Source organism: Vulpes lagopus, chromosome 2, assembly GCF_018345385.1.
Source record: "Vulpes lagopus strain Blue_001 chromosome 2, ASM1834538v1, whole genome shotgun sequence".
Taxonomy (NCBI): domain Eukaryota; kingdom Metazoa; phylum Chordata; class Mammalia; order Carnivora; family Canidae; genus Vulpes; species Vulpes lagopus.
Window position 1 is genome coordinate 151,637,686 of NC_054825.1, and position 15,799 is coordinate 151,653,484.

Genomic DNA, 15,799 nt, shown 5'->3' on the forward strand with positions numbered 1-15,799 from the left:
TGGAGGCCCAGCTGCTCCCCAGCAGCCTGCCTGGGACACCATGAGACAGACACGGGACCGGTGACACTGAGGCAGGCCTCCTCTCACGATTAACCCTGGGTTCCTGATAACATCTGAGAATTTGAACCCAGAAGGAAATTCCTGGGGAAAAAAGTGGATTTCGACTGACATTCCCATTCCATAGGCCACTCCGTGACACTTGTCTGCTCCCTGCTCCACATGCTGCAGGTTCCATACGGCGACATTCTGCAGGAGGCTCTGGGGGGTGGGGGGCTGGTGGGTGCCACCCCTGCCCTGCATCACCTGCGCACGCCAATTTGTGCCTATCGATGATGCCCCAAGGATTAGTGCCACAGTTTAAGGTGTCTTAGGCTATGCTATGTCAGGCCTATCTCACCGGTACCCTGATTAAGAGCTTCCAGAATCTGTCTGAATTAGGTTTGTGCTACGAATTTTCCGGGAGCAGCATATAAGAAAGGCAGCTGCCTCGGTTGTATATAGACAATGAAGTCCCCCGTTTTGTCTCTTTAGCGGGTATTTAATGAGTTTAAGAGACTTTTCTCGTTCCATCTTTACCCTAACCCCAGTTAAGGACTTGGTTTTGTTGCTACTGTTGCTGCTTTATATATATATTGCTACAGAAAGGAGGACAGTTAACAAATCACCTGCAAATCAATTAGGTAGACACCGGTCCCCCGTGTGGGAATTTTTTACTGACCCACTGGTGTCCAGGCTGCGGGACAGACCATAAGACAGGCCATATACCAGCAAGCACCAGTGTGCTCCTGGATTCACTGGGGCATTTTGCTTTCTGACTCTGCTAGCGGCTGGCATCAGCACTGCTCTGCCTTTGCCTCCTTTCCCTGGTCAGACAGCCCAACCTGCATTGTTCCTCCCCTGGAGGTTGCTTTCCCCTTCCTCTGGGAACCTACCAGATTAGCTCAGTCATCTATTTAGCAGGAATCAACTCACAGTAAACACTAAACCCTCCAGCGCTAACTATAAATTCAATACATTGGAGAGATGCAAATAAGTAGCATTTGCTACATGCAAGATGTTGTGCAATTAAGTCCTGGCGAGGTTAGCATCTGAATGCTGAGGACTCTGAGGGATGAAATGGTGTCCAGAGTCCCAGGGCCCCCGAGCAACAGGCTCAGAACCTGAACTCAGGGGACCCTGACTACCGCCCTCTTCTCACTCCACTCCCCAGATGCCCCATCAGCCTCCTAAAAACTAAGGAGTCTCACAAGGGCTGTGGGGCGGCACATTCTGACAAAAATGAGACATTTCAAGGGAAAAAAAATACAAAACCAAAAATAGAATTCTCAAGAATAGAACAGATATGGGAAATGAGCCACTAGCAGGTATGTTGTGTGAAAGGAGCGGCACGATAGCAACATTGGTCTATAATGGATGGTTACCCAAGGCACTAATGACATTCAGTCTATGAAAAAGAATCTTACACAATAATCACCTCCAGATAACTAAGCTATGTGTGATGTCAGCCATCCTTTCTGAAGTCAAACAGAATCGAAGTGTTCCTGCCCTTCACGGTGGATGAGCACTGAGCAGTCCAAGGGCCTGCTAATGAGGCTTTAATGGATCAGTTGCCCACTTGAGTCTGGGAAGAGACCTCAGATATTGAAGTCAACACATATTGACCTTGCTCTTTGCTCCAAGGAAAAGCACCTCCGTGACTTCCAGATCGTGACATGGGCATTAGGGCCACAAGTCCTCATGCATCCGTGACAGGCACCTGCCACCTGTGGGCACAGCAGCCCACAATGGCTGATTACTCCGATTACTCACCGTGGCGAGTAGAAAGCCTTGACCTCTTGCAGTGGAAGGCCAGCTCCTGTTGGCAGTGGTCCGCACGGTCAATTATGGCTTGGAGCTGCTCCATGCTGGCTGTGTACTTGAAAAACACAGGGCGGGGGCCTTCTCCATTCGAGCTTTTGATCCTGGCCAAGTGGGAGCCATTGTGCTGCACTGAGGTCCAGGTGGTGCCTTCTGGGCAGAAATGGGGTTGGGAGGGAGAAAGAGACTGTGACTAGGTTGGAGTAATTAAAAATGAATGTGGAAGTGGAAAGTCTCTTTCATCTGAATTGACGTTTTTACATTTGTAGCTATCAGATCTCTTTGACCTTGGAATCAACATAAGTGACGTTGTTAAACTATTAATGGTAAGGACTCTATTTAAATTTGTTTTACCCTGAATGTAGTCAACATTGTCAGGGGACCAATTCTTAAAATTCTGTCTTAAAATACTCAAGGTTTGGGGATCCCTGGGTGGCTCAGCGGTTTGGCGCCTGCCTTTGGCCCAGGGCACGATCCTGAAGTCCCCGGATCAAGTCCCATGTCGGGTTCCCTGCATGGAGCCTTCTTCTCCCTTTGCCTGTGTCTCTGCCTCTCTCTCTCTCTCTATGTCTATGATGAATAAATAAATTTTAAAAAATCTTTAAAAAATACTCAAAGTTATAAATTAAACTTTTCATACCTTAATTTATTTCTTTCCATTACCATAAAAAGAAAGCTAAATTTTTATTGTGTTTATATATGTGTGTGTGTGTGTATATATATATATATATATATATATATATATATATATATATATAATAAGCACATTCCTCATCTGATCTAACATCTTTTTCTCCGGTAGTCAAAGAAATATGTAAAAGACACATTGGAGGAATAAACAGCTCGTGTGATCATGCAAAATTATAGGAAATAAATATTTTTGACAAAAGCTGGTGTGTCAGCAACTCATTCAGTGGCCAGCACTATATAATCCAGTGCCTTGGAGTAGCTAGTATTCCTGGCAGTAACCATAGCTACACCAATATCTGCTGGCAAATTCTGACATATTTATGTTATGGTGATTACCTATATTTTTAAAAGAAATTTAAAAACAATGAATAAGCTATTCCACAATGTTTAAAACAGAAGAGAAGCATCTTGACTTCTTTTACCTTCCACCAAATATAGCTCCTCCCACAGCATAAAAGGCCCATGGGTCAGTGGCTAAAAGGCTGGCTTCAAGTTGTCCTAACTCATCAAGTCACATAACTTCTTCATTAACATGCATCTGGTATATACATGATCATTCTGCATATTTCTAAATTCTACGGGCTGGAAACAGTCATGTGAGGTTCATCCTTATTATTTCTAATGCCTAATATATAAGCAAGGTTAAAAAATCAAAATAATGCTACTAGGAACCTTCTGAGGAGTCCATACTGGCCCCTGACCTGGTTTGCCCTGGGGGAAAAATCTAATAGTCACACTGGTGCCCACAGACTCCAAATGCATCAACTACATCCAGAGATCCAAGGAAGAGAACCCCAAGGGCCATAGGAAGAACTCTGGCTCAAAGCCTATGAAAAACATCGCCAAATATGCAAAATCTAGCAGGAACAGAAACAGACTTCAAGTCAGCATGACTAAGGCAGCAGTATGGTCAGTTAGGAAAAAAGGCTTTAATACATCATCCCCTCTCTCTGCTCATTGAAGGGGCTATGAGTGTTCCTATAGCAACTTGAATCCCACAGGTTTTTTCCCTCCTTTAATCATGTTTTCACCAGACATTTTATATTTCAACATTTTCCTGGAAAATTACTTAAATGGACCTGGTGTTATTTTTTGCAATTACCTACTCACATTCATGGTCAGGGTTTCTTCCATCAGACGAAACAGGGTAAGAGGAGCCATGGAGAAGCCATGTGCTCAGCTGGGGAGTTCATCAATTACAATGCTGGGGTGTCATTTATTTTCACGCTTTATGGCACAAAGAAAAATGATGTGCCTGAGTGGCTCATATATGCTAGTGGTCACTATGATGGATTCATGGTCTTGCATGGTTAAAATGTAATAAGAGAAATCCTTTTCAAGTGGAGAGAAGGAAAAACATGAGTAGAATCTCAAAGCTGCCTTTAAAAAAAAAAAAAAGAGAGAGAGAAATTTAAATTGCCCTTTCTAGAAATACTATTTCCAGGACCCCAACAAGAGCACATTATGTTTCCCTGATGTTCCACGATGTATAATGTTCATAGATTTTCTGAAGTGTAACTGGGAAGGCACCTTTGAGATGCAACGTAACTTTAGCTCTCAAGCATGAGGAGAAGGACCACAGAATGTAAGTGACCAGCACGATGGAAAAATACCCTACGGTTTTTCGCTGTAGTTTGAAGCACAAATGAGATCTGAGGAAATTAATTGTAATGAGGGAAAATTTTAAACAGGATTTTTGAACTGTTGAATTAGACCACATCATATCATGTTCATCCAGCTCAGTGGAGCCTTTCATTTGTACACGAGTAGGGAGGCTGTGAGTGGCTCCTGGCCTGCCATTCGCTTAGGCAAATCAAATTAATTTGATGGTTTGGTTGGGTAGGCAGGATGTAAAAAAATAACACTGATTCACCATATCATATGACATCCCTAGCTTTTCTTCATTTTGCCAAATAATATCCACTTTGCAATTTGCAACACTTCCTACACTGTAGAACACACCTCTGAACCATAACAAGGAGTCTTTTAGGGGAAAACAGGTGGTTGAATAGAAAAAGAAACAGATTTGTATTTTACACATTCAAGTAAACGTGAATCCAAAGCATTTCTGCTATGCTCATTTTCATCTCCCTGAGAGAAAAGAAGAAAAAAAGGCTTCTTCACAAAAAACTTGATGCCCATCTACTTGGTGGGTCTGTCACTCATGAGCTGGAAATTGATCTCGTGGGAAGGGAAGGCAAAAATCCCTTTCCTCACAGATGTCTTTTGAAATGAAGTCCCAGTTGGGTCCAAACACCACCTCTTTGGAAATGAAGCCAGCTGCCTGCATCTCTTCCAATGGAAAAGGAGTGCTCAGGTTCAAAGAAGAGGAGGAAGGCAGCATGCCAGATGATTGGACCCATCACATCCCGCCTGCAGGTGAGGGACTGGTGGAGGAGGTACACTCCCAGGGGCACACGTGGGCAGGCTGATGGAAACAATAGCAGGTATACCTGGTGCTACGAAGATGATGTGACCACCACACTGTGCCTCTGACAGGGACAACCCCAAGCCTTCTCAGAACTCCACTGTGTTACTATCCAGAGAGAAACCCTACAGCAGGTGGCTGCCATCTGCTATTCAGCCCAATTGTCCTGCTACACAGAAAAGGAAAGCCTAGCAAAACTCACGTGGCCAACTTCAGGAAACCATATAAATTCACCACACATTTCTAAGCAACCCAGTGGGAGCCCCTGGGCTTTCTGAGTAGGTCAAGTTCTCCAAGACCGCTGAGGTCCATGATCTTCCTGGAATGCCTCATGCACCTGAGCCTTCTCCTGTATTTCAAATGAAAACACTCCAGGGGGGCGATAGAACTAGATCATGTGTGCACACAGGGCTGGTGACAGCCAAGTGGCTGCCGTGAATGTCCAGTGGGTGCCCCGAGGAAGACAATGGGTGGCTCTTATCTGCCCCTGCCTGGGATCTTGGAGACACTGGCCCTGCCATGTTGTCTGTCTGCCAGAGCCAACGATGACTTGATGTCTGTGTTTCACCAAGGGGAGGGGGAGGGATGACTCCTCTAAGCAGGCAGCCTCCAGGTCCTGGGAGAGGCCCAGAGGTGCGACCATCTCAGCCTCACACCTTTGGGTCCCTTCTCATCAATATTTGCACTGGGGCCCTTATAAGGGCTGTCGTTCTTGCCACAGTTCTGATGCCATGAGCTTTTCATGATTTACTTCAATATTTGCCACACAAACAAATGCTCTAAGACATAACTAGATACTCCCCAAGAGGATGTAGCTGCTTCACAGCCTCCTTCTCTTGGGATTTCAGAGGATGATCTTTTCACTTAATAGGTCACACTAAATGCAGCTTTAAGTGTCTGCTCAGTCATTAGTGCAGGCATCTGCTATTTAACATGGAAGGACACTTACTGAACACGACTTATAGTCTCTTGAGGCAACAGATACATGTGGTTGGCCCTGTGCCTGGCACCTCCCAAGAGCTCAATTACCGTGAAATGTCATTAGTATCTCCCCTTGCATTGCAGCCCACCACACAGCAAGATAGCAAAATAATTCCCTCAGAGTGAACACCGTGTATATGCTTAGAAAATTAGATATGGACAGAGAACAATGTCATGGTCAATGAGAGAATATGGGTTATAGTTTGTGTTCTTGGAAAAGTCAAGAAAACTCTCTGAGCCTTCAAATCCATAGTTGATAAAGGGGGAAAGTGAACCAGGGAGCATCAAGATTGAAAACTCTTGGGCAGCCCGGGTGGCTCAGCGGTTTAGCGCCACCTTCAGCCCAGGGTGTGATCCTGGAGACCCGGGATCAAGTCCCAAGTCGGGCTCCCTGCATGGAGCCTGCTGCTCTCTCTGCCTGTGTCTCTGCCTCTGCCTCTGCGTGTGTGCATGTGTGTGTGTGTGTGTGTGTGTGTGTGTGTGATGAATAAATAAATAAAATCTTAAAAAAAAGAAAAATATTGTTCTGGCCATCTTCAAATGCCAAGGCAGTTAACCAAGCATGAGGCTGGCCACGTTGCAATCAGAGTTTTATATTTTTATTGTTCGTCAAGACTATTTGCCTGGTCCATCCACACAGGCAGGGATGTGCTGTGTGGCTGATGAGAGCAGGAAAATGAACTTTTCTGAAACATGGGTGTTTTCTCCCCTTTAGAGCAGTGACGGGACCTGCTCTAGAAGCTTTGCGTCACCACGCATGCTGGGCATGCCTATTTTGGGGGCTACCTTTAGAAGCTGCAGGAAATCAGCCAGAATGATGATCCCTCAGTGGGAGCAGGAAGGATTCTTTCCAGGCAAAAGCCAATATAAAAGAGACACAGGGTCATGGTGTATGGCAATCATCAAAGAGCGGCTCTTCTCTCTCTCTCTCTCTCTCTCTCTCTCTCTCTCTCTCTCTCTCTCTCTCTCAATTCTGACATTTCAACATTATATAATTTCCTGTAAGAGATACTATTTTCAAACAAAACTTGCCACACATGACGTCCAATGATGCCATGCTTACTGCCAACCTCAGTTTTCAAGAGCAAAGCAGTGAACAATGAAATCACAGCTCTTCCCAAGCAAAGAAAAATAAATACTGCAGCAGCTGTGCATGTACTCGTGAAAGAAACTCTCCAACCCCACACTCAAAGCCTCTTTTTTCTTTCTTTCCTTTTTTTTAAACCAAATTTCCAACAAGTGTTCATATATTCAGGCATACCTCAGAGAAATCACAGGTCCAGTTCCAGACCACCACAATAAAGCACATACTGCAAGACAGTGAGTCAGATGAATTTTTGGGTTTCCATCCCTATAAAAGTTATGTTTCCACCATACTGGAGTCTATTAAGTGTGCAGTTGCATAATAGCCTTATGTCTAAAGAAATGTACATACCTTAATTAAAAATACTTTATTGCTAAAAAAAAAATGCTAACCGTCATCTGAGCTCCCAGTAAGTTGTAATCTTCTTTGTCAGTGAAAGGTCTTGCCTTGATGTTGATGGCTGCTGACTGATCAGGGTGGTGGTTGCTGAAGGCCAAGGTGGCTGTGTCCACTTCTTAAAATAAGGCAACAATGAAGTTTGCTCCATTGATTGACTCTTCCTTTCATGAATGATTTTTCTGTAGCATGTAATGCTATTTGATAGTATCTTACCCACAGTAGAGCTTCTTTCAAACTATCAACTAAGTTGATGTAATATTCTAAATTCTTTGTTATTTCAACTATCTACATCCCCATGGATCCCAACTCAAGAAACCACTGTCTTTGCTCATTCAGCAGCAGCGACTCTTCTTCTGTTTAAGTCGCATCCTGAGATTGCAGTCATTCCATCCCATCTTCAGGCTCCACTTCTAATTCTGGTTCTCTTGCTGTTTCCACCACCTCTGCAGTGACTTCTTCCTCTGAAATCTTGAATCCCTCTAAATCATCCATGAAAATTGGAATAAATTTCTTCCAAAACCTAATAATGTTGATAGTTTGATCTCTCTCCATGAATCATGAGTGTTCTTCATGGCATCTAAGATGGTGAATCCTTCCCAGAAGGTTTTCAAGTGACATTGCCCAGATCCATCAAAGGACTCACTATCTATTACAGCTATATAACCTTAAGAAATGTATTTCTTAGAAAAGAAGACTTGCAAGTTGAAATGACTCCTTGATCCATGGGCTGCAGAATGGATGCTACATTAGCAGGCAGGAAAACAACATAAATCTCACTGTCCAACTACATCAGAACTCTTATACAATCAGGTATATAGTCAGTAAGTGAAGATAATATGAAAAGAATCTTTTTCTTTCTTAGTGGGTCTCAACAGTGGGCTTAAAACATTCAGTAAACCATGATGTAAACAGATGTGCTATCCTCTGAGCTCTGCTGTTCCATTTATAGAGCACACGCAGAGTAGATTTACCAGAATTCCTAAGGGTCCTCTGATTTGAGAAATGATCAATAAGCACCTGGTACAAGTTAAAAGTGCCCAACTGCATTAGGCCCCACAACACAATCAGCTTGTCCTCGAAAGCTCTGAACAAGCACTGACTTCTCCTCTCTAACCACACAAGTCCTAGATGACATCTTCTTCCCATGTCAGGCTCTTTCACCCACACTAGCAATTGGTTGGTCAGCGTAGCTGCCTTCATTAATGATCCCAGCTAGATCTTCTGGATCACTTGCTGCAGCTCCTACACCAGCACTTGGCTGCATCACCTCGTACCTTCATGCCATGGATATGGCTTCCTTCCTTAGACCTCATGAACCAGTTTCTACTGGCTTCAGACCAGCTTCTTCCCCTCTCTCAGTCTTCACGGGATTGAAGAGTCAGTACCTTGCTCTTGGTGAGGCTTTGGCTGAAGGGAATGTTGTGGCTGGTTTGATCTTCTATCTAGACCACTAAAACTCCTCTATGTCAGCAATAAGGATGTTATTACTATTCATGTATTCACTGGAGCAGGACTGTCAGTGTCCTTCAAGAACTTTCCCTTTGCATTCACAACTTGGAGAACCATTTAGCACAAGAGGCCTCAGCTTTCCAAATGCCTTCCTCACTAAGCTTTAATCATTTCTAGCTTTAGATTGAAAGTGAGAGGCATGCAGCGCTTCCATTCAGTTGAACACATAGAGACTACTGTGTGGTTATTCATTGGCCTAATTTCAATAGTGTTGTGTCTTAGGACTAGGGAGCCAAGGGCAGAAAAGAACAGAGATGAGGAAATGGCTACTTGGTAAAGTGGTCAGAACACACACAACATCTATCAGTGAAGTTCACGATCTTAGATGCACATACCTCATAGTGCCTGAAAACAATCACAATAGTAACATCAAAGATCACTGATCACAGATCACCATAACAAATATAATCATAACTAAAAGTTAGAAATGTAGTGAGAACCACCAAAATGTGACACAGAGACATGAAGTGAGCAGATGCTGTTGGGAAATGGTGTTGATAGACTTTCTCCACCCAGGGTTACCACAAACCTTCAATTAAAAAGAAAAAAAACAATATCTGCCAAGTGCAATAAAGCAAAGTGCAATAAAATGAGGTATGCTTGTATTTAAAATAGCAAATGCAAACTTACAATATTCATAATATGTTTAGTTAGCTGAATTACATCTCTCTCCCTCACTAGCCTGAAAGTCTATGAGAGAAGTTCATTCCCTCTTCTTACTCAAAGGCCATGTGGCACTTGGAAGCCCACAGCATAGTGGTCAAGCGGGGGAGTTGAGTGAATGAATGCATGCATTGAATGGTCGACCAGAAAGGGAGCTGTGTGGTTGTGCTGAGACAGGAACTGCTGTAGGAAGACAGAAGTGAAAGAAACAGAACGTCTATAGGAACATACAAACATAAAAAGCATACCAGGATGGCTTTACTGTTGCCTATTCCATAGAGTGTTTTTTTTTTTAATTAATGTGAGCTGTACGTAATGCAACTGTGCTGAGTGTCTTCTGTTAGACCATGATGCTCGTTGGAGGCCAGCTGCAATTTCTATCACAGGAAGAGGGCTGTTTTAGGAACACAGTGGCTTGGTTTGCATAGCCGTGACTGAGTATGTGGTCACAATGAGTAAGAAGTGCTGAGTTATTGACATACTGAGTCAATGAATCAGAATCTGAGTGGGAAGCGGGCAGGTGCACAACAGACCCAGTCCTCAGCTTGTTCATCAAGTCCCCTGTTGATTCGTTTGAACCTGATGTGGAGCCGCTGCTCTGACTCAATCCCATCTCCTCCTCGCAACAATTGTTCCCATGGTGCCAAGTCTGGGAACCAGTTTCTGGAGCAGAACAACTATAAACATAGAAAAGGACAACTGCACAGTGTTTCAGGTGGGCACACACAGCCCTCCTCTCCCAGTGGGTAGAGCCATGGAGTTCACATCTCTCATTCCACCACTAAAGAAATTATGTTCCACTTCTGCTTAGAAATGGATCAATCTGCCAACAAATGGCACAAAGAGTCCATTCAAAAATAGCTTACTTTTTTGTTTTGTTTTGGTTGTTTTTATACTAAAAGTGCTAAACTTTATGCAGAGTATATCCTGGCTCTAGATTTTTGAAAGCTAAGGCTATAATCTTAGCCATTGGTTTAAAATTTTTTTTTGGTATGTTTCTCCAAGTGTTAGAATTTGTTTATAGCAGTTAAAGAATACTTCATTGTCCACAGTCATTGTAGCATCATGGAGAAGGAGAACTTCACACCGGAGATATTTCTAGGCTTAGGGAAGAAGACCAAGATCTTAGTTCTTCCACTGTCAATAACAAGGTTTGTTAGAAGACACCTCATGTGACCCTGATCAGTAAGGACCATTTAGATGTAATTCTGGTTCATTCCTGTCTGTAGTTCACCAGGATCACTCTGGATTTTTTAAACTTTTGATTAAATACTTTGCAGTATAGCTGCTGGAAATATTTGTTGTCTTTGGACGGCCTCTGCATTTCTCTGTCTTTAGCACATTGCTTTTCTTATGGCTTTGTGTTTCATAAAAACACTTGGTATTTAACATTATTTGGAAATCCTCTCTATAGTATTTTTAAGTCTTGCTCCTCATTCTGCTGTGTGTGTGCGTGTGTGTGTGTGTGTGTACTCTGTTCCATCTCAATTTAATTCATGGAACTTTAGGGCATTTATCTCTTCACATCAAGTAAAAATATACTGACTTCAGAAGTTTTCTTTAATGCAAGGCAACTATAAACTTCTCTAAAAAACCTAATCACCCAAAAGATCCTGTGATACAATGATCTGTACTTAATGCTTGGTCATTTGCAAAGTAATATGAAGACATACATAGTTATTGGATACTTCATATCAACTACTATCTAAAAATAAAAACATACAGCAATATCAATCATTAAATTATTACCCATAATTTTCATGAATTCCTACACACATACGTACATGTGCACAATGTGCACTTTACAGCTCTTAAGACTTTCCAAAATTAAATTAGAGAGTTTAGAAGATATTTAACTCACAGAATCAATGCCTTAGATATTATCTTAATGTATGCAAACAATTCTTATTGATTTTGTGGGTGTAGTAGTGGATTATTAAATTTCACCCACAGCCACCTATACAAATGGGAAAAACAGGACAATTGCCAGAACAGAAAAATGAACAGTGGAACCAAAATTTTACATCTGCATTGGTTTTATTTCTCCATTCTGTGATGCCCTTTGCTCCCTTTCCATTTTAATTATTGTAGAGACAGAGCAGCCTGTGCACAGTCAAACCGAAGAGCCTTGGCTCCGTGGGGGTGGTTTCTAAATCTGTGCATACATTAGAATTTCTTAGGAAGCTTAATAAAACCACAGCTTTTCCTGGGATGCTGCCCCAGAATCTGGGTCTAGAGAGAGCAGAGCTTCCCATTAATGGACAAGTGTGTGGGGACCCCGAGGTGCCCTCTGTTGCAATGGGATCCTGGACAGTGTCCATTGGTGACAGTAAAGCAAATGGGAGCCTGCTGGTCTTTTAAATTAATTCGTAAAGTCACTCTCCAAATATATTTTTAGAAGTTTGTATTGCCAAGGATGTCGTAACCACCCAGTGGGCTTTTGGATGACACATTACACTTGATTTTATGACTAACAAACAGGTCCTCACTAACTAGACAAACAGCAGGCAACACAAACTTCACGTATTCACTACAGGAACGCCAGTATTCCGTTTCAGTCATGCTTCCTCCCTGCTGATAAAATCTGCACCTTCTTTCCAAAGAAAGAAGGATTGGATTCTTTGGAATCCAATTCGTTTGGATTCTTTATATCCAACATGGAAGGTTTTCTAGATGCCTGTCTTCTTCCAGCCACATCCCATCCACTGGTTCTGACTCTGATTTCCTCTCTTCTGCTCCCACCTGCCCTGCACCCCCACCGTCTTGGCCCAACTACTGGAGCAACCCGCTAACTGGTCTCCTTGCTCCCTCCTGGCACAGCATGGTGGTTAAAGACCCAAACTGCCCCACCAGTGTGAGACCTGGACTTTCCAGGACTTTCCAGCTTTGTGACTTGGATGAAGGCACCATCTGGTCCTTCCACCCCTATTTGTTCAGCACACCAGGCTCCCTGTGGCACACTCCCTCTGCTTTAAGGCCTGCTCAGGTTTTCTCAAACTGCTTCTTCTGAGCAGGTTGGCTCAAACATAACTTGCAAACTGAGTGCTTTTCTGATTCCTCTATTTAAAATTGTGACCACCCGCTTCCATGGTCAATGCCCCTGTCCCCCCCTGTATTCAGCTTCACAGCACCTGCTGCCTTTCAACATGCCACAAACTCCATCAGCTGCTCTTCGAGGTAGGGTCTTCTCACAGACATGCACACCATACCAGGGGAGGGAATGTTCTATTCCATTCCCTGCTGCGGTTATGGCTGTTCCCAGCACAGAGTAGATTCTGAGGACATAGGTGTTCAATGTTGTTAGAAACGTTTTTCCAGCTCTTCAGTTTTGTGCCTTTACCTGGACATTTCTTTGAGTCACCCGGGGGAGGAGAATGATTCACATCCTCAGCAGACAGTTTGCAAGACCTTCATCTTCTATATAAATTGACCAGGAGGGTTAACCAAGAGATTTCACCTCTTCTGTCCTATATGTAGAGACTCCTTCTTGCCTCAAAGATTAAAAAAAAAATCCTAGCTTATATATCATCAGAGGGTTTCCTGTATTAACCAAAACAGCTGAGCATCTGCTCTTACTTTCTTTTTGCACTTTGACGATAACTACTCTTCCCTCTGGTTGTGGGTTCAATCTGAAAAGGTAGCAGCAATGACAAGCAATCAAAACACATCAGTTATGTCATGAAATTAGTCTTAAAACAAATGTCTTTGAACCAATGGTACATTCCAAAGGGGCTTTATAAATATGCTGAACGAAAGCCTCCTGGTGAAGCCAAGACCACGTGTCCACTTGTGATGATTAAAATATTTTTCTTTTATTATAACCATACACTGCAGACAATCAGGCAATTAGCTGTCTGTTATTCCTCTTGGCAGCAAATGTCTTTTTTTTTTTTTATAAACGTGACCTCAGCCTTACCAACCCTGCCAACAGTTAATTATCAAGAAAGCAGCTTCAGTCATTGAAACCTTACTCATCTCTCAATGTGCCAGCTGGGATCATTTTCACTTTTCTATGGATCTTGAAATTTTTTCAACGTATAAGGAACTTTGCTTATAGGACAAAATATATGAAAATCTTTAATATGTCCTAGACTTCCGTGATAATTACGCACGTGGTTGATAAAAGTAGAAAATATTATTGGGATGCCAGCATCTTTATTTAGCTTTTTTTGTTCCTGGCATTCAATTGAGCCATGATAATGCCAGGAAAACAAGGCAGAAATTGAAAAAGTTAAAGGCCTGTTATAACCACTTGTGCCCAGAATATTTAAAAAGATCCCTTGGGCCATTTCCTCACATAACTTTACATCACACATCTTTCAGTAAAGGTGAGTCAATATATTTATGTTTTGGTCAGTATCTATGATATAATGTTTGTCCCAAAACCCCCAACAGTCATACATGTGCATCCAGTACAATGCTCGGAGGACCTTCCCATTTTCTATATAAACTTTGAGGGTAATTTTGGGGCTGGAAGGTATAATTGACAATTCAGATCAAATCATTCGATTAACCACTGCCAAAATGCTCAGATTCTGTGTCATGTATGAAACGACCGTAGATATAAAACCTGAATTCAGACTTTCAGCTAGTCACAAACCATCATCATAAATTCACCCATAAATAACTCCTTTCTTATAGAAATTCCATCCCAATCAGGATGACATGAAGTCAGAGCAAAGAAAGAAAATTATAACCTACTCATGGTTACCTTAGAACTACAGACAGCTGACTCTTTACTGGCCAGTGTCTCAGAGTTTGCAGGGCCAAATTCTACAGTTGTCCAAGTACCTGTTATGTCCACACCACTGGAGTAGCACGGAAAGTTTCATGAAGGCAGGTTGTTTCCTTTCTGTCAGTGAAATGTTATGTGAGTACATTCATTTCCTTGACAGGAAAGACCCTTTGAAAACCTAAAAAGTTGCTAAAGGCAGTCAAGAAAGAAGTATAGTACTGGTTCTGGCATAGTGTGGACTGGACCTCTAAGTCACCCTAAGGATGAGACCTGGGGTCCATGAACGCAGATCCAGGAAGTGGCTGGGTCAGGGCCACAAAGCCATGAGGAGAAAATGTGACTATCGACACACACCATAGACACAGGTGTAAAAGAAGCATTAGAATCAGCATCAATTCTATTAGGGCAGCTGTCATTCGCTATGGTGGAGGCACTGATCCTCTGCAGAACCAGTTTATGACATTCCTGTGTCTGGCCACCACATATAACTGGGTTTCTGGGGGAAATGAAACATTACTTATACACATGACTCTATGAGGTAAAACCTCTTGGTTTTGCACATAGCAACCAATTACATGAGCTTAACTGTCACAATAAAGCTTATTAGCGTACCTGTCATGTTGCAATACACAAGAGCAGGTCCCAGCGGGCCACTTCCATCTGAATCAATATAGTAGAGCCCTGAGGAGTTTCCTCTGTGCTTGTGGGCTTCACAGGACTGCTCGTACAAAGCTGCAAAGGACAGGGATCTCAGACAGGGGCTGCAATTGTATGAATCCCAGCATGTCATTAATGATGGAAAACTTTCCCCAGTGACACTCATTCTCTCTTGTTCTTGGGGATGTTTTCTCTAGGGGAGTGTCCCCTGTTTCAGTCAGCATGAAGACTTTGAAGCTTGCAGTGAAAGATGTTAAGAGGTATCACTATGTGGATCTGAACCCTGTTTTGTCTAGAAACAAGATTCTTTCCAAAACCATGATAATTGGACTTATGTCTACTTCTACTCTGCCTCATAATATCTAAGGAACTGAAGTGCACTGGCTTTGTCTCCCTGATTGATCCGTTATTATGTAATAACCACGTTGATGTATTAAATTACTCAGCAATTATATCCTCTGTTTACTTAAAACAATCTACATGTGCAATGCATTGTTTTCCAGGTGAGTTTTATAAATCAGCAACTCTTCTTCATTCAAATTTTAAGATGTGTCTTAAAAATAAATTTCCTTAAATGCTTTGCAAATGATTATTCAAGAAAACTGGAAGTCAAATGTGTGTGTGTGTGTATATATATATATATATATATATATATATATATATATATAAAATGTCTCTTTGTAATTTCAATGTATCCTGATTCTTAGTTGAATTTTTTAATATGTGCAATAAATGTTTTGCTATCATGAGGCAAGTGATTAACATCTGCAGATGATGGACTTAATTAATGTTCAGA

At 42.3% G+C, this 15,799-nt stretch overlaps 1 protein-coding gene across 1 annotated transcript in view; it reads right to left on the reverse strand.

The window, feature by feature from the left end:
- Positions 1–15,799, reverse strand: part of LOC121479799 (contactin-associated protein-like 3) — a 188,343-nt gene that overhangs the window by 42,987 nt on the left and 129,557 nt on the right. The window contains exons 12-13 of the mRNA XM_041735601.1: positions 14,959–15,078; positions 1,810–2,010 (exon numbers count right to left, since the gene is read on the reverse strand). Coding sequence (XP_041591535.1) covers positions 1,810–2,010; positions 14,959–15,078 — 321 coding nt within the window. The remainder of the gene's footprint in view (positions 1–1,809; positions 2,011–14,958; positions 15,079–15,799) is intronic.